This window comes from Apaloderma vittatum, unplaced genomic scaffold (assembly GCF_000703405.1).
Source record: "Apaloderma vittatum isolate BGI_N311 unplaced genomic scaffold, ASM70340v1 scaffold16641, whole genome shotgun sequence".
Taxonomy (NCBI): domain Eukaryota; kingdom Metazoa; phylum Chordata; class Aves; order Trogoniformes; family Trogonidae; genus Apaloderma; species Apaloderma vittatum.
Genome location: NW_009699852.1, coordinates 35,880 through 58,984, shown reverse-complemented (window position 1 = coordinate 58,984; position 23,105 = coordinate 35,880). Strand labels below are relative to the sequence as shown.

At 37.8% G+C, this 23,105-nt stretch overlaps 1 protein-coding gene across 1 annotated transcript in view; it reads left to right on the top strand.

Moving 5' to 3' along the window:
- HERC1 (HECT and RLD domain containing E3 ubiquitin protein ligase family member 1) overlaps positions 1-23,105 on the top strand; it is a 76,567-nt gene that overhangs the window by 46,912 nt on the left and 6,550 nt on the right. Inside the window, exons 44-69 of the mRNA XM_009878571.1 lie at positions 46-314; positions 817-869; positions 2,121-2,321; positions 2,950-3,124; positions 3,846-4,116; positions 4,885-5,098; positions 5,836-6,041; positions 6,594-6,721; positions 8,612-8,739; positions 9,976-10,176; positions 10,978-11,108; positions 11,829-12,028; positions 12,485-12,599; positions 13,112-13,258; positions 13,776-13,877; positions 15,100-15,273; positions 15,577-15,870; positions 16,724-16,789; positions 16,908-17,033; positions 17,649-17,787; positions 18,417-18,598; positions 19,334-19,489; positions 19,988-20,110; positions 20,706-20,808; positions 21,478-21,647; positions 23,040-23,105. The exon at positions 23,040-23,105 is cut by the window's right edge and continues 70 nt beyond it. Coding sequence (XP_009876873.1) covers positions 46-314; positions 817-869; positions 2,121-2,321; positions 2,950-3,124; positions 3,846-4,116; positions 4,885-5,098; positions 5,836-6,041; positions 6,594-6,721; positions 8,612-8,739; positions 9,976-10,176; positions 10,978-11,108; positions 11,829-12,028; positions 12,485-12,599; positions 13,112-13,258; positions 13,776-13,877; positions 15,100-15,273; positions 15,577-15,870; positions 16,724-16,789; positions 16,908-17,033; positions 17,649-17,787; positions 18,417-18,598; positions 19,334-19,489; positions 19,988-20,110; positions 20,706-20,808; positions 21,478-21,647; positions 23,040-23,105 — 4,140 coding nt within the window. The remainder of the gene's footprint in view (positions 1-45; positions 315-816; positions 870-2,120; positions 2,322-2,949; positions 3,125-3,845; positions 4,117-4,884; positions 5,099-5,835; positions 6,042-6,593; positions 6,722-8,611; positions 8,740-9,975; positions 10,177-10,977; positions 11,109-11,828; positions 12,029-12,484; positions 12,600-13,111; positions 13,259-13,775; positions 13,878-15,099; positions 15,274-15,576; positions 15,871-16,723; positions 16,790-16,907; positions 17,034-17,648; positions 17,788-18,416; positions 18,599-19,333; positions 19,490-19,987; positions 20,111-20,705; positions 20,809-21,477; positions 21,648-23,039) is intronic.

Sequence of the window (23,105 nt, the reverse complement as noted above, 5' to 3'; positions counted from 1 at the left end):
GTTACTTACTCTGTACAACTAACCTGTGAAAACCTTACTATGCAGCATGTCTGTGAATCTGAAGACAGAGAAGAAGTAGTGGTTTGTGAACTGTGTGAATCCAGTGTTGTCAGCTTCAATCAACACATGAAGAGAAACCACCCGGGCTGTGGTCGCAGTGCAAATCGCCAGGGCTATCGAAGCAATGGTTCTTACGTGGATGGATGGTTTGGTGGTGAATGTGGAAGCGGAAATCCTTACTATCTGTTGTGCGGCATCTGCAGAGAGAAGTACTTAGCCCTGAAGAGTAAATCTAAGACATCAACTTCGGAAAGGTACAGGAGTACAAGATAGTGGAGTACTCTGTGGAAAGAAAGGAAACGGTGTTTTAAGAATTTGATTGAAGAAATCAAACTTCCCACCACATTTTGTCTTTATTTTAACCGAGTCTTAAAATCATTCCCTGTATTTAACAAATGCAAATTTAGAAAAAACTATGTCCAAATATTTTTATTTTTTAAATGAAAAACAATGAATTATTTGTTTGGATGTTGCCTACTCTTGTCGGCTTTTGAAAAATTCCTCTTCCAGTTTTCTCTGACATTTCCAGTAATTTTTATGGGCCGTTCTCACATTAGGACTGCAAAATGCCTCCCGGTGATAGCACTTACAGAAGCACTTTTATTTCTTCTCTGTTAATAGCTATTTCCAAAAATCATATATGTATATTGAACTAACAGCAAAGTAACTTAATAGTGAACCGAATTTAAAATTATTATGTATATATGTCAAATGTTAGAGCTGTTCAGGTATTAGCTTTGTTATTTTTACATACAGGTACAAAGGCCAGGCTCCTGATTTAATAGGAAAACAAGACAGTGTCTATGAAGGTACGTTTTTAAGTTGCTGAAGATGCTAATTACGTTGCCCTTGCACAGTGTTTGATTTTTCCATCAGAGTACTTCCATGCACATAAACCTGTCATAATATTGTACGTGAGGGTATACCTGAAAATGTTCTTTAAGCTAGATGTAGTATTTTAAATCTTTTTTTTTTTTTTTTTTACTTCAAATGGGAAAAAAATATCACTAATATTTTTTCCCCGCATGTGTCAGCTAAGTAGCTGAAATGGCAGATGCTTATCTTGGGGTGATCAGGTGTTGCAGTAGATGTTCTATCCAGAACTGCACATACAAAGCCTTATATTCAAGTGCATTTCTTCTGCTGCCTTTGTAGGAGGAGTTAATTAGCACATATCAGAGTCTCAGAGGTCTGCCCTTAGGCTTGTTCTTACTTGTGCGTTTGTACTAGCTGAGGGTGTCCTGGGCATGATTTTCACTTGACACAGTTTATTTCTAGGGACTGTAGAAAACCTTTCCTAGATGATTCTTTGTTTCTGAGCCCTTCTGTACCTTACATGATCACAACTGGATGATTTACCCCATTTGTCTGTTTAACACTAAATGAATGCCCCAGAACTTAAGGGCAAGTCCATCTTCCAGTAGATAAAAAGTGTTCAGATTCTGTTGTGTGGGGAAGAGATAGAGTGGGAGGGTTCAGTAAATACAAGTTGATTTTGGGCAAGCGGGTGGAATGCATAACTGAATTGCAGTTATAGTGCTGCTCCTTTGTGGCTTTCTTCTGTTTTTTCCTTCCCTGGGAAGGGAAAGCAAAAGCTTGGGTATACACACAATTATGGCTTGATAAATATGAAGACCTGAAAAGTCTGGCACCTGTCTTCACTGTTCATTCCTTTGACATATGCACCTGTTGTCATGATTTAAAGCACAACTGTATGTTTACCCTGTTCACTATATTCCAGGTGTTGGAGTTTTCTTGTGCTAGGTGTGATGTTTCTATGTATTAAAAAAACAGCTAGTTTGATACTTCAGAGGATCTTCCATGAAACTTGCCTGCAGTAGAAATAAAGATCAGATTTGATGGGGAGGGGCAGGAATGGGATTCTGGGTTTTCTATTTACTGTATTGTGTCTTTGTCAACACTGGAAGATGATTTCTTAAGACTGCTATGTTGCGGATTACAATCCACTTTTTATACCCTGTATTGGGGTTTTAATTAATTGAAATTATTCAATGTTTTAGCTTTTGTAATCAAGTCTAATTGTATTTCTCCAATTCTAGAAGACTGGGATATGTTAGATGTAGATGAAGATGAAAAGCTGACAGGAGAAGAGGAATTTGAATTACTGGCTGGACCTCTTGGGCTAAATGATCGACGTATTGTACCTGAACCTGTACAGTTCCCTGACAGTGACCCCCTGGGTGCTTCAGTTGCAATGGTGACAGCCACCAACAGTATGGAAGAAACATTGATGCAAATAGGTAAACTTGAAACGAGTTTCTTTCAGAGAACAAGTACCTCCCCTTTGGTGTGATTTTATAGGAGCAATGCAGAAATACTTGGACGGTCTTTCTTGCCTCCCACTGTGAGGAAGTGAAGACAGATTCTAAATTGTCCTTTTGTTTATAGGGGAGTTAGAGAGAGAAATGTGAGGCGTTGGTATTGGCAGAAGGCTTGAAGCTTTGATTTACGAATGAAACTGAGACCATAGTCCTACACCGGATGCCTGGAGCATGTTTTGCAGAACTCAGTTCAAGGAATTAATGGATTTCAGTTGGCACTTACTGACCAGCCTGTTGAAATGTGGGATTAATATTTATGTTTGCTGGCTCCGTCAGTGGAAAAGGGAAAGAAAGGAATTCACATTAACTTCAGTATTGTCAAGTTATGCTCATCTATCTTTGAAAATAAGCAATAATTAAATTTTGAAGTGTATTTCAGGAGTGTATTTTGCTCTCAGTTGTTGTCACTGTAGTTCCATACGCATGAAATGTTGAAAAATTAATGAGTAGTTTGCAAACTCAATCCAGATTTGCTTCTGCACTTATAACTAGATGATAATGTTTTGTCTTCCTTTAAACATTAACACAAATCATCATTATTTTCAAGGCTGTCACGGCTCTATAGAAAAAAGTTCTTCGGGCAGGATAACCTTGGGAGAACAGGCAGCTGCCCTCGGAAATCCACATGACCGTGTTATGGCTCTAAGAAGAGTGACAGCTGCTGCCCAAGTCCTCCTGGCGAGAACGATGGTTATGAGAGCACTTTCACTTCTGTCTGTCAGGTTTGTGGCATCCTTGGTAACACGCCTTTCCATTTGGAACCGGTTGTTACGTTGTGTTTGATAGGGATGCAATTCTAAGCTATTTGGGAAAATGATTCTTGTTTTATGAACTTACATCATACTATTAAAAGTCCTGTTTATTTTGTTCTTTTGGACCCAATTTTCAAACGTTATGAAAGAAACTTCTATCTTATATGCAAAGTGGGCTCCGTTAGTATCAGCCATTCAGAAGGTAAAGATGCTTGTTTTCTCAGTGAGTTTTTGTTCAAGTATTAAAACTCAGAGGTATACGTTAGAGGAAGGAAGATGAAGTGCAGGAGTTGTTGGGGTATGAGAATTTCAAAACTGGCTTTGTGTAAGATACATGTGCAACTGTGAAGATACCACAGAGATCTGACCTGTACATGTGCCTGTTGTCACAGGGTAATTCTAAACGTGAATTATCCGTATAGCTTTGTTTATGAGTGATTCCAATTAAACTCATAGATTTTTGCGAGGGCGAGTCTACAGTGTGTTTGTGTCTTCAACTTAGAAGGAGTGAAGGGGCTGGAAATTCATTTCTCTTTCTTCCCTTTCCCCCTGCACAGTAACAGCATCCAGCTAATCAAACAGGCAGTGTTCACTAGTGGTTTGGGAATAGTTTTATCCTAACATAACTTTGTTTTGAAATACATGTACAAAACCAAGAGCACGTATGATTAAAAAATTATTATTTTGACAGTGGTTCCAGTTGTAGCCTGGCAGCTGGTCTTGAATCCTTGGGATTAACGGATATCAGGACTCTGGTTCGTTTAATGTGCCTCGCTGCAGCAGGAAGAGCAGGCCTCTCCACGAGCCCATCCACCGTGTCAAACTCAGCGGAGCGCTCTAGAGGAATACACAGCAAAACAAGCAAGCCTATATCTTGCCTTGCCTATCTGAGTACAGCAGTAGGCTGTTTGGCGTCAAACACTCCCAGTGCTGCAAAACTGCTGGTACAGCTGTGTACACAGGTAGGACTGTTACTGCAGCACAAATCTTCACGTAAGACTACTTCTGTGTGTGATGAGGCAGTCCATTTTGAATGGATTGATAATTTGTGGTTTTGTCTTGTGAGCTGGGATGTGGGTGCCCTTAGTTTGAGGATCTCCTTAGAGTTCTTGTTTATGACTTTGCCTGTCTTTTATTGTTGGTAAAAATCAAGTAACTTTACTTTGTTTTGCTTTTTGTATTGATAGAGGTTTTCTGTTAAAGCTTTGGGTTTTTCACTTGGGTCAACTGTGTGGAGCACAGATTCTTTGGATTTAGAGAGACGAGCTACAGCTGTGGGCGTGCAGCAGGATTTCATATGTGTCAGGAGTAATTAACTGCTTTGTTCTAAATTTTGTGGAGACATATGACTGTTGAATGGAATGATGAATTTTTTTTATGTTACTGCTTTTTATCCTACCACCAGATGCTTAACTTCATAAGAAGTTCTTCTATAAACTCTTCAGTTCCTGCTGGCATTTTTGGTTACTTGCTGTTTTTGGGGTTTGGTTTTTTTATTAATACCTGGATCTGAATAGTTTGTTCCACTAAGACCAGGTGTTCATTCCCCAGGGCAGAAGACTTAAATTCCATACTCTGCATGATCTTTGCCTGTTAAAATAATATTCACTCGGAGCTCAGAATTTCTAAAAAATTATGGAAAATCTTTAAAACTCTGCACAATCTATTAAATTAAAAATGTTTTCCAGAATTATTTATTCTACTCATTGTCTTTAATTATTTGGTTTTAGAATTTGATTTCTGCAGCGACTGGTGTAAACCTGACAACCGTTGATGATCCAATTCAGCGAAAATTTTTGCCAAGTTTTTTGAGAGGAATTGCGGAAGAAAACAAACTTGTCACATCTCCGAATTTTGTGGTTACTCAAGCACTTGTAGCGTTGTTGGCAGACAAAGGGGCCAAACTGAGGCCAAACTATGATAAAGCAGAAATCGAAAAGAAAGGTATGATATAGGTTCGTTTTAAAATGTTAATTGTTAAATATTCAGTTCCTCATTTAGATTTGAAGGAGAGACTTGCTAGAATAATCTGTAAATAAATATACTCTCAAAAATATACAAAATTTGTTTTAATCAAAATAATCTTACAGCTTAGTATATCAGTTTTACTTAGACATACGATCTTATTACATAATTGCATCTTAGGCACTTCAGAAAAACCAGCTGACCATGTGTATATTCAAAGCCTTGTATAGTGAAGACAGTCAGACTCAGTTTCGCCACCTAATGAAATTAAGAGGACTAACAGTTGGTTACTGCCACCAAAGTTCTGTTCCATCGCTCCATGCGGAGGTCAGGGAGTAAAACCACCAGCAGCAGGTGGAAGGATGTGGCAGCGACGACAGTTATTTCTGTTCAGAAAGCTCTCTCTCTTTGAACAGCCATTTTCCGTATGGTGGCAATAAGGCTACTTGCAATTCTGTTCTAAGGTTTTTTGGGGTATTTTTCAGCGTGTTTATTTTGCTCTTAGTATCGCAGCAGTTTTTTCGAATAGTTAACGTGATGGCAGTGTTCATAAAGATACTTGTTAATCTCTTTCTCTGGCTGGAAATGATGGCTATTGCTGTGTTCATTTGTGTGATTTTGTTTGGTACTCATCTAGGCATCATCTCATTGTTTTGTTTAAGCAGGTTTAATTGCCCATTTGTATGCCCATCCTTCCTATGATCCTTCTGCTGTAGGCCCTCTGGAGCTGGCTAACGCACTAGCAGCTTGCTGCCTCTCTTCAAGGTTGTCTTCACAGCATAGGCAGTGGGCTGCTCAGCAGCTGGTGCGAACTCTCGCAGCACATGATCGAGATAATCAAACTCTTCCTCAGACTCTCGCTGATATGGGGGGAGACTTGCGAAAATGTTCCTTCATAAAATTGGAGGCTCATCAGAACAGGGTAAGCAGGGTTTCTCCCAAAATTGCATGAATTTTAATAGTCTCTTTGGTAAAAAAGTAAAATACTATTTTTTTACAAATACACTGACTGAAATAATTTATCACAAGAAAGTATGTTGATGATAAAGGTTGCTGCTTGAGGGTACCTTTGGTGCAAAAAAATGCTTAGCTTCTTTGAAGCTTCAAGTAAATGGGACATGAAGGTGTTCTTACAGTGTATGAATCACCCTAAATCTTGTGTTAGACTAGATCCTAATTTGCATTAATTTTTTTCTGCCACAGTAGTTAACATCTTTGCCTGATATTCTGTGCAATAGTGGCCTGTAGAGTGTGGGTCTGAACAAAGTATAGCATTCTTATAAAGCATGCTTCATTACAGTACACAGCGCTGTAAAAGTAAAAAACCCAAAAGTCATTTGATGTTGTAGTGTGTTTCCGTGATGTAGCTAATGCTCTGTCCTGTTGGTTAATTTTTGCTTAATATTGGTGAACAAACATACCTAAGCTTTAGATCTAAATTCCAGTTCTGCCATGATTACTTTGGTATTTGTAGGTCATGACATGCGTTTGGTGCAATAAAAAGGGACTTTTGGCAACTAGTGGAAATGATGGCACCATAAGAGTGTGGAATGTCACCAAGAAGCAGTATTCATTGCAACAAACATGTGTGCTCAACAAGCTGTAAGTTCATTCATTTTATACTTGTCAGATATTTAATTTAAATTTTAAAAGTTATGCAAGACAAAGAAAAGAACCCTGCAATACCTCCTGCACCAGCGTTTTCTTATTTTTCTCTCAGGGGACTGTTGTTGTGTTTATGACATTCAAAGTAAATTAAATAGCTTAAAACTGAAAGCAGAACTTAAATATCAAGCTGATAGCAGTTGGTGTAAAGAGATTGTGTTAAAGCTCTTTAAAAGTACTATCAGTTACACTATCAGTGTAATGAGAAACAGGTAACATAATAAATATCAAGCTGATAGCAGTTGGTGTAAAGAGATTGTGTTAAAGCTCTTTAAAAGTACTATCAGTTACCCATTTCTCATTACACTGATAGTGTAACATAAGAACTGAAAGGGACTGCCACAATTAAAAAAAAAGTGAAAATCCCTTCAGTGGATTCCAGTGGTCAGTTCCAATGTATGACATAATTTTGAGTGTGCTCATTTGAGTCAAGTGTGAAAAAAAGAATCGATGACTTCTGGCATTCGGGAACTGAGCATAATGCTTCGTGAGAGTATCTGGGAAGTACTTTGGTATCATTTGGGTGTGTCCAAAAAAGAGGAAAGAAAAAGGAAAGATTAAAATGTAGTTTTTAATACAGCTGAAGCAAGTCTAGCTCCGGAGAAGGAGGAAACAGTAGTGAACCAGAATGTTGTTCCATGATGTTTTCTTAGTGGATTTAGTTCTTGCTTACTCGCTTCTGTGAAATGCTGCCTCAAAAGGAGTAAATGGGAATGATGTAACTTGACTTGAGAAGATAGTACTGAGAGCAGCATCTTCCTTTAAGAGAGACCTGTTGCGCGTGCAGCACGAGAGCGTGCTTCCAGCGCAGTAGATCCAGAAGTCAGTACCTTCATGGCCTTCATTGCTAACAATCCCAATCATGCTTTAAATACAAATGCAACAGAATTGTATTGTATTCTTTATTGCAGTGGCTAAGTGCCAGTTCTTCCTTAAAGGTAGAATTGGTTTTTTAGCTCTTAGAGGTAAGCAGATGAACAGGCATTATCCCTTTTGTTTGATAGAATTATCTCCTCTTTCTGTGAGAATAGGTTTTCGTTTGCTGCGTTCAGAGGAGCATTACTTAAATGCTGCTAGATTACTGTTCCCTGGTGCTACCTGATAGGTTAACTTTTTCTATTAATATCATTACATGTGTTATGTTAGCAAGTTAATGGTAATAATGTTTGCAACATCTCCTTACCTGCTTTATTCTCACATTAAATGTCTCCTGCCTAAGCAAGAACACAGCAAAGGTGTGCCTCCTGTAAAGTGCCTGTACTCTGCATCCTGGCAATACTGTAGCATTCATTTTCCTGTTACTAAAATCAGTAAAAACTTTGCTGGTTATGTATGACGTTAAGGTCCATAAAACACACCTGTGGTCCCGTTACAGTTACCCAAAGCAGACTTTAAAATAGAATTTTAGAACAGTGTAACAGAATTGTAATAGGAGGAGGAGTTTAAACTAGAATTGAGGGCAAGGTGTATCTCTTTCATTTTTTTTTGTCTAAGCTATTCTCTTTAATTTTGTGACTGCCCAGAAAGTTTTGTCCTCATGACCAAAGATGTTATATTTGAGATATAAATAGATAAAGTAAAACACAATTAAACTTAGTTTTCTAACTGAAACCTAACTTCAGTTTTCTTGCTTTGGGAATATGTAGTACCTCATTCTGTAATTTGAAGTGGATTTAAATAGAATACAGAATTATGAGCATAAAAGTTTATGATGTCAAACTGGCAGGAAGACTCAGGTTATAAAATGGATGTTTCATGAAATCTGTGTTTTCCTGTTTGCTTAAAGGAAGTGCCTTTTTAAAATTGCATTATTTTATTCTGTTATAGAGAAGGTGATTCTGAAGAAAGTCTGGGGTCACCCAGTGACCTTAGTTTGTCTCTTGTCTGTTGGAGTATCAGTGGCAAGTATCTGGCTGGAGCTACAGAAAAGATGGTGAACATATGGCAAGTCAATGGTATGTTCTTAACTACCTGCGAACACTTCGCCATACGACTTACTTCTGGGGAAATTGCTGAGTTACTGAATATTTGTTTACCCAAGTAATCTTGTGTACTCTCCAATTTAAATGCCTTGTAAATAATGCCTTGTAAACCTGTGTAATCAGAGGAAGGCATTGACCACAAATGGATGTGTGATTTACAGTTAATTCAGTAGAAGAGTGTGCAGCCCATGAGTCACTGTTGATTCAGAAGTGTTTGGGTGTGAGGCTTCATCACTTTTAGCAATTTTTATCTGTAAATACTATCTTCCTGTAGTATCCAAGAGTTATATTTCTACTTGCAGCAGGAGAGAATATGAAAATTGACTGCAGTAGATGGAGGGAGTGATTGCTTAGAGTGATCAGCTGGATGGAATGTCTAAGAGTAAAGAGTAGAAAGAGTGAGTTTGGTTTGTTTATTTTAACAAAAGAGTCTTGGAAGAAGCAGCTTACCAAGAAATACGTGGGGAAGAGAAACTTTAGGAGAAGCCCAGGGAGGAAAAATCAGCTTTGTAAGCAAGTGGAGAGTGGGGACACAAGAAGGAATGTAAATAAATTGGCTGTGAATAACTTCAAGCAAGTTTCTAATGTTCAAAAGATTGTGATCTCATATTTTATAAGGAAGAATGACAACAGGGGAAGAAATACCGTAAAATTAGTTAGATAAATTCATGCGATTGCATTGTGATAGGCTAGACTGAACCTAATACAGGAAAGGCCCATTCCAGTTCTGCGGTTTGGTTTGCAAGCATCTCTAAAGGGATTCTTAGTTTTTTACTGTCATTTGTGCTATAGGTGACTAATCCAGCATAGTACTTTTAGAACTCCTTTGGGAGGAAGACTGTTAATTGCTTGGTCAGTTGTAATCTGTGAAACAACATTCTGTTGCTTTGTGCTTTTGAAAAGCACCAGTTACACTGTCCGTGTTAAGAGACAGTCCACAGGAAAGGTATAAATTTACTGAGTACTGAAAAATTTAGCTTCCATCCTTAACAAATCTATGCAACCCAGCTGATGGTTGAACTTTTTTAGCAAGGTTTTGGGTCTGCGTGGATTAGTGGGTCATTGCTTTGTAGTCTTGTAACGTACATCAGTTTGTGGTATGTCCTGTCTCTAAGTAGTATTGCTTTGTATTTTCCTACGGGAAGTATTTTGTTATTTCTTTTTCATTATGAAGATGAAGTAGTTCTGAAAGATTTTTTTGGATCCTAGGGGGAAAAGGATTATTAGATCTTCAGCCTCACTGGGTCTCTGCTCTAGCTTGGCCAGAAGAAGGGCCAGCGGCAACATGGACAGCAGATGCTCCAGAATTACTATTAATTGGTCGTATGGATGGGTCTCTCGGTCTTATTGAAGTCGTAGATATTTCCACAATGCACCGACTAGAACTGGAGCACTGCTACAGAAAAGATGGTGAGTGACTGCATCAGTATTTAAATAGAAATTAAAATTATTAAACACTCCCCCCTTTTCTTTAAGCAAGTGTATAACCGTCATTCACTTGCGTTCATGGGATGAGAAAAGTCCGTGGGGTCTCCATCTGCACCTCGATTCCCCTGCAGCAGAGGCAAACAGTTTGTAGCAACCTTGTGAAATCCTGACATTCCTTCCGTTGTATAAAATCCCTATAGATTCCCCGCAGTGTCTGCTCTGTCTATTGATAGCATGTAGTCAGTGTCATTTGAATTACTGAATTCTTGCCATTTTTCCTTTATAGTTCCAGTCTGAGGGGACATTGAGTAGCGTATCTTGTAGCAGTGTGTCGATTTGCTATTGCTTCTTCTAGAAGTTTGCAGACCTTTTTTTGGCAGAATCAAGTGAGGTGATATCTTTGTGCTAAGATATGCTCAAGTTGTTTTCGATGCTTTTCTTGAAAGTATATCTTGATCTGATACCTCTGTAGGATTCAATATGATTTTTTTTTCTCCCTATTATAGTTCCTTTCATCATGTCAGGAATACAAATACAATTATTTTAGTAAAAAGAGGAAGAATGAAAAAAAAATTACCAAATAATCTCAGCTGTCCTGACAGTAGCACTCATTTTTATCTTTACCATACTAATTCAAGGATATTTTCAGACCAAAAGTATGTTAAGTAATCTTGGGGGGGAGTTGTTATGCACTTCCTATTTTAGACAGTTGCACTGCAGAAAACTCTTCCACAGGAGTGCGGTGCAGCTTAGCTTTAAGTTTTGTGTTGTCTGTTTATGTAGTGTCTGTCACATGCCTTGCCTGGTACAGTGAAGACAGAGCATTTGCAGTTGGCTACTCGGATGGAAAATTGCTAATAGGAACAAAGGAACCACTTGAAAAAGGAGGAATCGTTCTAGTTGATGCACATAAGGTAATGATGCACGTAAGGTCATTTTAAAATGAATGTCCTCAGAATAAATTGTAATTTTTGTTAGGTTGCTTGTTTTTGTAAAGCCTAAGTTCCTGTGCAAAGAAAAAGTTGTTTTTCTAAATATTATCTAGTATGTAATAATAAAGTGTTAATAGGTCATAAATGATTTGTTAGGCTGAGAGGAGAATTCCTCAAGTGTAGGTGTAGTAAAAACATCTTGCATGATATGAACCGGTCTTGGTATTTGAAGCGTAGTAGTCGCAAATTGAGCATCCTGGGACAAAAAAGATCTAATTGCCATTTCCACTATGGGCTATTCTTCTTTCCTACCTCAGAGGTACATCTGGCCCATTCCCTCATAAGGTTGTGAACCATGTACCATTAAGGTAATTCATACTACAGTTTCATAGTAGGGAAACAAAAAAAAAAGTTGAATTCTTTGGGGAAATAAAATCAAGAAAGTCACACAGTGAAGAGAGAACATTTTTTTTTCTTATGCTTTCCCTTCATTTTCTCTCAGGAACCTAGGAATTTATTTTAATTTGATAGTTCTGAAAATTTTCATTACGATTTTAGAATTGCAGCTTTCCATCTCCATAATGAATTATTGCAGAGTAAGTCTTCTTTGTTTAATTAGACATTACCTCTGAGAGCTAAATATTGTCGGTTCTTACTGTGTTACTTCATAACAACCTTTTTTTTTTGTTTTTAATCCAATAGGATATGATTGTTAGTATGAAGTGGGATCCAACTGGAAAGATTCTCCTGACATGTGCCAAAGAAGAAACAGTGAAGCTCTGGGGCTATATGGGAGGAAGCTGGAGACGTCTGCATTCACTGTCCCATCCTGCTCTTGTGAATGCCATTGCTTGGTGTGCTCTTCCAGGGAAAGGACCCAAGTTGCAGCTTTTACTAGCTACGTATGTAATTTTTTTTTGTTTCTGTAGCTCTTTTTCAGGTCTTTATTTGCTTCAGACACTGAAGACTGGTAGAAAAGTTTTGTCTTTTTTTTAAAATAACATTCCTTCACTAAGCCAGTTGCCAGGAAATCCACAAGGCCTCACAATTCAGACGGAAAACATGGCTCTGGTCACATTACCAACTGCTTTCTTCATGCCATGAACCTGTGTGTGGTGGTCCTGCTTGACATGGTTTTACTCCTCCGAGTACGTTTTCTGTGAACGTGTTTTTAGCAAAAATTGAAAAGCTACAGGGAGGAGAAAAGGGAAGATCTACATTTATCCATGCCTTTCCACTTCAGATTAATTTGCTGCAATATAGTTGGATAGGATGGGTGATGAAGACGACTGGTATTTTAACTTCATACCAGACCACTGATACGTGATTTTTTTTTCTGATTTATCCGACTGCTTTAGAGGATGCCACAATGGTTTGGTGTGTGTCTGGACTGTTCCCCAGGATATAGTAATCACACTGCAGTCCAGCTCTGCTTGCTCCGAAGGATGGTGGGACCAAGAAACAAGTGTCAAGGTAAAAGGCGTAGAGTTGACCCTTAAGAAATTCTCTTTGCTAGTTCTGAAATTGATGGAGGTGAAGAATGTGAGTTACTCAAATCTCAAAGCTTCCTGGGAGAAGACATGTGCTAAAAAAGTTAATATTGCATTTCTGTATGTGTTGGCATTTTCAGAACTGAAGATTATGCTTTTGGACTAAAGATTACACTTCGATACTAATTTTTTTTATAAGTTGATAAATTTTACTAAAATTTATTAAGAGTTTTAAATTTTTTCTAGACAAAATTAAGATTCATTTCATCTGTGTAAATTGTGATGTGGTCTTTAGCGTTGATGTCATTTTGTAAGGGGGGAATGATGATAATGTGACAAAGATATTTATGAAATAGTATCATAGTGCAGGTCTTTATTATCATATGGAAATTACCTCTATAGATTATCAGTATTTATTGCAGAATACAGAAGCTGCTATGCTATTCTGTTTTCTGTTGATAGTTCAGTGTTCAGTAACTATGAAATAATTTGCAGGATGGATACAGAAAAGCGGTAGAAGTCAAGTGCGTATTTCAGCTGAGGGGACATATTACTCCCGTTCGGACTGTTGCGTTCAGTCCTGATGGACTGGCATTAGTGTCTGGTGGACTTGGTGGTCTCATGAATATTTGGTCTTTACGGGTAAGATCATCTTTGATATGGCACGATTCTTTTTTTAGTAAGAGCATCTAAGGTGGTCGAGGCCTCAGATGAGCTGCTTCATTTATTTTAAACCCAGTGTGTTAGAGAAAGCATGATATAAAGTTAATAGTATAAAAATAAGAATAATAAAATAGAAATTGAAAATGTACTTAATGTTGAAGTAGTTTATAATTTTATGGTTCTACTGTTGATTTATTCTGTAGGCTTTGTCACATTAGGCTTGACAGAACGAGCCACTCTTTCTTTATAGTTGGGAACAATATTCTGGTACTCTGAGGACTTTTCCAAGAGTCAGGCAGTGTGGATGACTAAACACTTCTAAATCCTTAGTTATCCCCTTAATATGATACAAATGCTAGATAGTTGTTTGGTTTTAGTATAAACATTTCAGGTTTTTAAACAGCTGCTGAACAGCTTGGGAGAATGCTGTCCTTTAGGAATGTGATTGTTTGCATTGCTGTGTGTGCACACCGACTCACAACACTTCTTTCCTTAGGATGGTTCAGTATTACAGAGTGTTGTGATAGGTTCTGGAGCTATTCAGACTGCGGTATGGATACCCGAAGTTGGAGTCGCTGCTTGCTCAAACAGATCAAAGGTGACGCTCTGTGTTTAAGTAATGTTCTTCCAAATGTTTTCTTAAAAGAAAATGCCATTTTTTACTTTGTTTTCTTTCTTTTTCTTTTCTTTTTTAAAAGAAATACACAGATAGAAATACCTAACTCTGTTATATTTTCAAGATACATTGTTTTTACTTTCAGCTGTCACGTTTTAGACTGGTTTGTTGGGGTTTTTTTTATAGTGACCCATTTTGAATTTGGGGTGGCAGAGTGGAATCCTGAGCCGCTGATTGTAAAAGATGCTGCACACTGGTTACATCACCTTATCTATTTACACCTTATTTTTTTAAGGGCACCAGCCATAAATGGACAATGAAAATAGGCAGAATACAGATTTTATTTATTTTTCTTTTATGCAGTGTGAAGAAATGTTTCACATCTCAGCAAATGAGATAGTTCAGTGATCTAACTTATCTCAAGCAGCCTCAGGCTCAGAATTTTTTAAGGAGCAGCAGAATTTACTTCAGTATTTGCCCTGTCAAGTTTTTAAGGGCACCAGCCATAAATGGACAATGAAAATAGGCAGAATACAGATTTTATTTATTTTTCTTTTATGCAGTGTGAAGAAATGTTTCACATCTCAGCAAATGAGATAGTTCAGTGATCTAACTTATCTCAAGCAGCCTCAGGCTCAGAATTTTTTAAGGAGCAGCAGAATTTACTTCAGTATTTGCCCTGTCAAGAATTGCTGGCATCTGAATGGAGATTTCATAACAATTGGTTGTTGCAAAAAGATTACATTTTTTGTGAATGAATATAAATGCGGCACAAATTATGAAACCTGTGAGTAGAGCCTTGCTATATGTGGTTCTAAATGTTTAGGGATTATTTGAAAGTCTCCTCTGAATTCAGACCAGGCATTGGAGGTCATTTGACATGGCAAATCCTAAACTACAATTACCCCAAAACTAAGATTCCAGCATTCACTGAAGTGAACTCCGCTTGTTCCCATGTTTGCATTCTTTCTTGGAATGATAATTGCAGTGTTGCCCTGGGAATGTGAGGAATTGGCAAATGGAGATGGCTACTCCGTAGCCTTTGTCAGCAGATTATTCACCATCAGAGTCAAATATGTTCAAGTTTGTGTGTTTTCTGGCCCCTGTGGAAACTAAGATGATTCGATGATAAACAAATGGAGCGGAATTATCCTGCTTTGTGAACTCTTAATTTCTAATGTGTCTTGTGACTGCCGTTAAACAGGATGTGTTGGTAGTGAACTGTACGTCAGAGTGGATATCTTCCAACCACGTCCTTGCAACATGTAGGACTGCGCTGAAACAGCAAGGAGTTCTAGGATTAAATATGGCTCCTTGCATGCGAGCTTTCTTGGAACGTTTGCCGATAATGCTTCAGGAGCAGTACGCTTATGAGAAGGTAAGACAAGCTAATGCGAACATTTAAAGTTTGTTTCTGACGTGAGTTCACTGTTCGAGTGAATCTGAGCTGGTTTCAGTCTTTCACCACAGAAGACTTTCCTACCTCCTGTTTGCAAATGTCTTTGGTAGTGGTAGTCTCCTGATTTGAGAATGTTTAAAATATTAGAGAAATTCTGTTTAAGCCTGGAGGAAAGGATTTTATTACGGGACTAGCTTTGAAGGGCTCCTGTTTCTGAATTGATCACTATATATTTCTAACTTTCCATGTTCCATTTCTCTTTCCTGCTCCCCTTGCCTTTAGCCCCATGTTGTTTGTGGAGACCAACTGGTTCATAGTCCTTACATGCAGTGCTTGGCCTCGCTTGCGGTGGGCCTTCGCCTAGATCAGCTCTTGTGCAATCCCCCGGTACCACCTCATCACCGGAACTGCATCCCTGATCCTGCCGCCTGGAACCCCACCGAATGGGCCTGGCTGGAGTGTTTCTCTACTACCATAAAAGCTGCTGAGGCCCTGGCCAAGGGAGCACAATTTCCAGAGTCCTTCACTGTTCCAGACCTCGAGCCTGTGCCAGAGGATGAGCTTGCTCTCCTAATGGTAAAATGTGCTATAAAGCTTTGTATTCACTTGTATAAGCACCAGCAGTGAGTGTAAGTTTATTTTTTTATTAACTGGTTAGAGTATACTGTAAATGTTGCTCTCTCTGCATAATGAGTGCAGGTGGGTTGCATATTAAAAAACAAAACAAGTCAAAATGATGACAGCAATTTTTGTATGTGAGCCCCACACAGCCGCTCTATCGCTCCCCCTGCTCCACCAGACAGGGGGAGAAAATATTTCAAACGGCTTAAAGTAACCCAATACATGAGTGCAGGTGGGTTGCATATTAAAAAACAAAACAAGTCAAAATGATGACAGCAATTTTTGTATGTGATGGAAGTGAGAAATGTAGAGCTTTACAATTCTGTTTTTAGAGTAACATTTTGGCACATTTGTACACAAGGTAATTTTGCTAGTATCAGTTGTCTTTATGATATGTTGTGATACGTAAACCAAAGAGAAATTTCAGATTACAAGATTTTTTATCAGCAGACAACATTTTAAGTCAATGTTTGCAGTTAAAACTTTAAAAAATCCTAAGCATTGGTAAATAGGAAAGAACTATTTCATCGTGGATTTTGTTTGTTGGGGTTTTTTTGAGTTGGATTTCAAGTTGCAGGTAACAGTGTCATTGCTGGGTAGGAGTAGCAGGGAAGTAAACTAGACCTATGGACAAGAATAAAGTATTCGAGTCTGCACACATTTCCTCTTCTTGCTGTACCACTTGGAATAATTTGAATGTCAGTATTGTTCTTGGTTACAAAGGAGAATGTGTATTACATGACAGAAAAATATTGTGCATCTCTTGAACTAGATGTGGTTAACTGTGGCTTTTTTTTGTGTTGTGTAGGATAACAGTAAATGGATCAATGGTATGGATGAACAGATAATGTCTTGGGCAACGTCAAGGCCAGAGGTTGGTAAAATGGATTGACCTGGGTTTCTTTAGTAATTTTTAATAATTATTCTTTTTAAACATCATAAGCTATTGAAAGTACTCTTGTTCTAAAGCATTTTTTCGTGTTATTCCATAGGATTGGCATTTGGGAGGCAAATGTGACGTGTATCTCTGGGGAGCAGGCAGACATGGACAGCTGGCAGAAGCTGGTAGAAATGTCATGATACCAGTAGCAGCACCTTCATTCTCTCAGGCTCAGCAGGTGATCACTTAAAACCAGACATGATTTAATAACTGACCATGTGTTATTTGTACATTTTTTCAAAATCTCTCTCTATATGTCTTTTCAGTTTGTTGTGTGAATTGACTATAAAGTACCTACAAAACATATGTTTTCACTAAAGTGTTTAGTTATTTGACAAATTCAAACCAAGAAGCCACTGAAATCTGACAGAACGAAATCGTTTGATATGAGCATTATTTGAAAATACCTGTACAGTTTTAACGTAATACATGTGCCAGTTTTACTTTCTGAAACAACACTGACTTTCAGAATGGAAATGTCAAAATTTAAATTGCAGATAATAGTGTGTTGTGATTTCTCTCATTGGCAGAAGGTTTGCCAAAGCTAGTAGTAGCAAGTTTCGATTAAGTAATTTTTGTTATGATGTGATTGGGGAACAAATCCATTAATATGGTGTGAATGAATTCTTACATTAATAGGCTTGTCACAGAGCTATTTGCAGTGTGGCTAAAGAGTCCCTTGATTTGACATAATTACAGGTCATAAAGGAAAGATTGCTCATTGCAGGTGTTACAGTGTCGCTGCGTTTAACACAAGAATCATTAAAAGTCCTTCATGTCTTTCTAAAACTAGGTTGTTTGTGGTCAGAATTGTACTTTTGTCATTCAAGCTAATGGCACAGTTTTGGCTTGTGGAGAGGGGAGCTATGGACGACTGGGACAAGGAAATTCTGATGATCTTCATGTGTTAACAGTCATTTCAGCACTGCAAGGTAAAATTGTTGGGTTTGAAATGAGTCAATTGGCAGAGCACAAATGAGCATTTTAGTAGTTACTGTAATTATTTGTGTTGATGCTATTTTTGCAGATTTGCACGTTAAAATATTGGAGCCTTTGAAGAAAATGAACAGATAAACTAGATGTTTATTTTTCTTTAAAATTAAGTAGTAATATGTTAAAATTTCCTGAATTTTAAGACTCACAGAATCACAGAGTGGTAGGAGTTGGAAGGGACCTTGAAAGATCATCTAGTACAACCGCAGAAGGCAGCTTCAGGGAAAAGTAGCTGCTCAAGATAGGAGCATTTCATCTGAAAACTAATAGCAGGCCAAAAGCATAGATTGTGTATGAGAAAGTGAAGGTTTTGTTCAACATAAAAATAAATAGCTATAAAAAGAAAATTGTTATTGTGGTTGGTTCCTTTCCCTAAAACTTACCTGGCTACCACAGTGTGTGTGAAGGTCTTATCATAACCATAGAATCACAGAATGGCCTAAGCTGGAAGGGACCTCAGAGATCATTTTAATCCGGCCTCCCTGCTGCCAGGGACGCCACCTCTCGACTAGATCAGGCAACACATGGGGACCGAACTAAACTTTGTTTTCTCCTTTGTCTTTGTCAGGCTTTGTCGTAACACAGCTGGTGACCTCGTGTGGATCTGATGGACACTCCATGGCTTTAACAGAAAGCGGGGAGGTCTTCAGCTGGGGGGATGGAGATTACGGCAAACTGGGACATGGGAACAGCGACAGACAGCGCAGGCCGAGGCAAATAGAGGCTCTGCAAGGAGAAGAAGTGGTGCAGGTTCCAAAATATTTTTAGACTCCTACAAACTGCAAGTGTGATAACGTAGGGCTAGAAATGTTCCCTAACTATTGCCAGGCTTGGCAGTTTAAATTCATGTACTGAATGAAAAGAGGCAACTTTATTTCTTTGAGCATTTTGAGCCAAGTTGATAAATTCTAGCTGAAAGGTGTTAATATCACAGAGCTTACTGTGTGATGTTTATTAGCAGTTGTTACTAGAGAAGACTAAAAATTAGAAGAGGCATGGAAAAAAGTGATGATTAAGAGACTGCCCAAATACAAGGATTTAGAAATTTTCCCTTGGTCCTTGTCATGTGACTTTCTTTGACATACAGAGCTAGTCATCTAAGTTCTAAGGGTGCACTGTAACAATGCAAAAAACCCCATATTTGACTTTGTCAGGTGTTTTGGTTTTAAAAAATAATATAAAATACTTCTATAACAAAAGCAATCTGCTTGCAGAAAGCAGTATTTTAAAATAAATAAATAAATCATCTCAAAGCACTTCTACACGGAGATATCCACTTGTGCTCCTCCTCAACGTTACTGATGAAAAGAGTAAGAGATAGGTGGTTGGAGAAATCATTAATACCTAAATATCTGGATTTTGTCTCTTTATAAAGAGAATATAGTTTAGTGGAGGAAGAAGTATTACATGTGTACCTGTAATAGCTATTACAATTTCCCTCAAAAGCTAAAATGTGCATAAAAATGTTCTTGATTTTATTTCCAGATGTCATGCGGCTTCAAACACTCAGCTGTGGTGACAGCCGATGGTAAACTGTTTACATTTGGAAATGGTGATTATGGTCGATTAGGACTTGGAAACACTTCCAATAAGAAACTTCCAGAAAGAGTGACGGCGCTGGAAGGTTACCAGATTGGACAGGCATGGTTTATCTGAAACTAGCACTACATCTTTGTTTAAAGCTGATGTTTTCAACGTATTTTCGTCATCCAGGACTTTTTAACGTTGATTTTTATTTTGATTGTGGTGGCAGAATTTTACTATCCGTAATTTTTTGATAGTTACTTTCCTGACTCTCTTAATCTTCTTTCTGTGAAACTGCCAGTGTTTTTTTTAATATTTCAAGATACAGGCTTTTTAAGCTTGAATTGATGAGCTGTTTTGTGTTCTTAAACAGTAAGCATGTGTAGCATAATGCTATCCTTTAGTTCTAGGATCTGAGAGTAAGCAAATACCTAAAAAAATACTGCTGTGGTCCTAAATGTCTTTAAGACATTAATAATCAATGGAAGTTCTAATGGTTTTAAAAGGGTGATTATTTTTTAAACCACAGTTTTTCTTCTCTTAAAGGTAGTTCAGGTGTTTGAGTTAGTAGTAAGTTAACAAAAACTGTGGTAATAACGTATTTTTCTCAACCAGGTGGCCTGTGGACTAAATCATACTGTAGCTGTGTCAACAGATGGCTCAATGGTTTGGGCTTTTGGAGATGGAGATTATGGTAAACTTGGTTTGGGCAATTCCACTGCAAAATCCTCACCACAGGTTAGAATTCATAGAGAAATTATTCTGCATGAATTTTCAGTGCCGTTAAACTTGTTACACAGTGTTGAGGGTAATGTTCCAAAGTTAAATTATTAATTCCATCTACTATACTGTTGTAGTACAATCTGGTATAAATAATTCTGATGATACGTTGTGCTGAGCCTAATACTTTAAAAGATTTCACGTAAATAGTAGGGCTATTGTCTCACTGCCAAAACAAATAGTGAAAATCATAGGATTAGCTTAAAGAAGGGCTTTCTTATTTTGGAATCTGGGGGAAGATTGCTTACACATCTTCTTCCCGCACCACACTGTCTGCTTACTGCCAGTAAAACAAAGGTATTTTGAATCATTGTGCATAGAATAAGGTGTTAGTTCTGTTAAAGAAAAAAGAGAAAACTGTGTCTGTCCTTCCTGCATTCATATACAAGCATTCATTAGAGTAATCCTATCGTGTATGCATTGCACAGTGGGAATTCAAAAAATTCTTTTTGGAAGTAAGATTTAAAGATGAGATTCATGTTTGCTTTCTGTTCATGTTTGCTTTTTATTCATCCTAATGCCATAGCTGATTTTCCTTTCACTTACCCCTTAGAAAGTTGATATTCTTTGTGGAATTGGAATTAAAAAAGTTGCTTGTGGAACCCAGTTCTCTGTTGCACTGACAAAAGATGGTCATGTATATACTTTTGGACAAGGTAAGACAATCTGGTATATGGACCATTTGTAGTTTTATGTGTAATGCAAGAGAAAAGGAAGAATATTAAGACATACTTATAAGGCTGACCTAACACTACTTTTTAGATTTGTGCTGTCCTAATTTGAATTTTGGAACATCAGCAATGCAATTTTAACATATACCTAAAATCTACATTTGTAGCTCCATCTTGTTGGGTCTCAGGATAGCCTTTCAATTTACTAATTCACTTTTTCGAAGCGTTTTATTCCTGAAAGTTCATTGAATTTCGTGTGTTCAAAAACATGGGGTTACTTTAAAGTTTACTTTGTCTAGTAAGACGTGTGGCTACACAGACTGTTCAAAAATCTGGACAGGAGAATTTGCAAGTGCGCTGAATTGAACGTCACTTAATTCATGCATATTATAAAACCATGCATTTGGATCCAGAAGTCTTGCTTTGATAGAGCTGATCTTGTGACAGACGTCAGGTGAAAACAAGAGCTTTAGCAGCACTGATGAGCGCTCTTCTGCTGGAAACATACACTGGATTTCTCCCTAACACCTTAACTCCTTGTCCCTGTTCCAAGAGTGTGTAGAGTTGCTTTTTGTCCCTCCCTGACTTCTGCCTGCGAGTAAAATTAACTTCTTGATGTTTTTTACATATGTAGACCTGTGCTTGTGATTTTAGATCGCCTGATAGGTTTGCCAGAAGGTCGCGCTCGAAATCACAACAGACCCCAGCAAGTTCCAGTGCTGTCGGGAATCTTCATCGAGGACATAGCTGTCGGGGCAGAGCACACGCTGGCTTTGTCATCCACGGGGGATGTGTATGCTTGGGGTAGCAACTCCGAAGGGCAGGTATGTACTCTTCCCTGTTTATTTCTAACCTTTGTAAGGCTGTAATTATGCCTTATAGGTGTGCTTGGAATATCTCTATTTTGGAGGGAAAGAAAGCTTTTATTTTTGTTCTCCTCTTCCCCTTCCCCCCAAGCCATAATAACATTCTAGGCGTTTCCAGTATTTTCTTTTTTTTTATTTCCTGTTCTCTTACATGGTAGCACTTCAGAAAAACCCTGAAAGCATACTACCCAAAATATTATAATCAAAGCTTTTTTTTTGAAAGTACACATTTTTACCTAGTTCTTTGCGCTGTCATCGATTTTTTTCAACATAATAAAATTCGTGGTTGGTGGCAATCAGATTTATGAACTCTTAAGATGCTTTTCATGAAGAAAATGTGAAAAAAATTTTTAGAAAGTAATTTTTAAAGTCATTTTTAAAGTTGGGAAAAAATTAGTAAGTAGTAAATTTTCTCTTTTCTTTGTGACCTGAATTTTATCCCTGCCCTTAAAAGTCCATTCTTCTCCCTCATCACGTGTGTAAGTCAAACTTTTGAAAGGACTTCAGCTTTTTGATAGTTTTGCATACTACAAGTGTAAGAAAGAGCCTCTTCATGTATTTGCTGGTGGTAGTCCAGGAAGTTTGAGCAACGTTCATCCTCTTGATATTTCAGGATTCAGTTTTTCAGGAGGATTGTTGAGCAAGCTTTTTAGAATAATTTCTGAGAGGAACCTCTCTGGTTTGGTGGTGTTTTTTTTAATATGGTGCTTACTTGGTGTTTCTGGAAGTGAAAAAAAATGGTTAGGGTAAGAAAGTTAGAGAAACTGTATCCTGAAAGCCTGTTTTATATTATTTTCTTTGCAGTGCAAAAATCTGTTTTATATGAAGTTGTGAAAAACCCTGTACTCTAATATGAAATTTCCACTTTTATGATATCATGTGATGAGTAAGAAGTCAGAAGAGCTTCAATAAACTTTCTCTTTACAAAAACCATGTGTTTATAAACTTCTGTGGGAATTTACACGCTAGAACAAAAATGGTACTTAAGTGGCACAGAAGAGATGTGAGCTATATTGTCTGTGCATGAGAAACACTGCAATGTAGATGACTTAGTGCAGATTAGTTCCTCAGTCTGCAAAAGGGCTTGCAACAAATCTCTAGCTATTTTGAGGTCTCTTTGACACTGAAGTCTGCTATTCCCTTTGCGTATCGATGTAATATTCTATCAAAAATAAAAGGTAAATGCTAGCATAATAAAAGATATATAGGGCAAGTATTTTTTGTCCCATTATAAGCTCTACATAAATACCATTTATGACCATTTGTGCTGAATTTTTGCTTAGAGAGCGTTAAAAATATCACAGTTGTTGATTCTTCTTTATCCCTTTTGCATCTGCCGTAAATTGTCAGCTTGGACTGGGCCACACCAACCACGTCAGAGAACCGACCCTGATAACAGTTTTGCAAGGGAAGAAC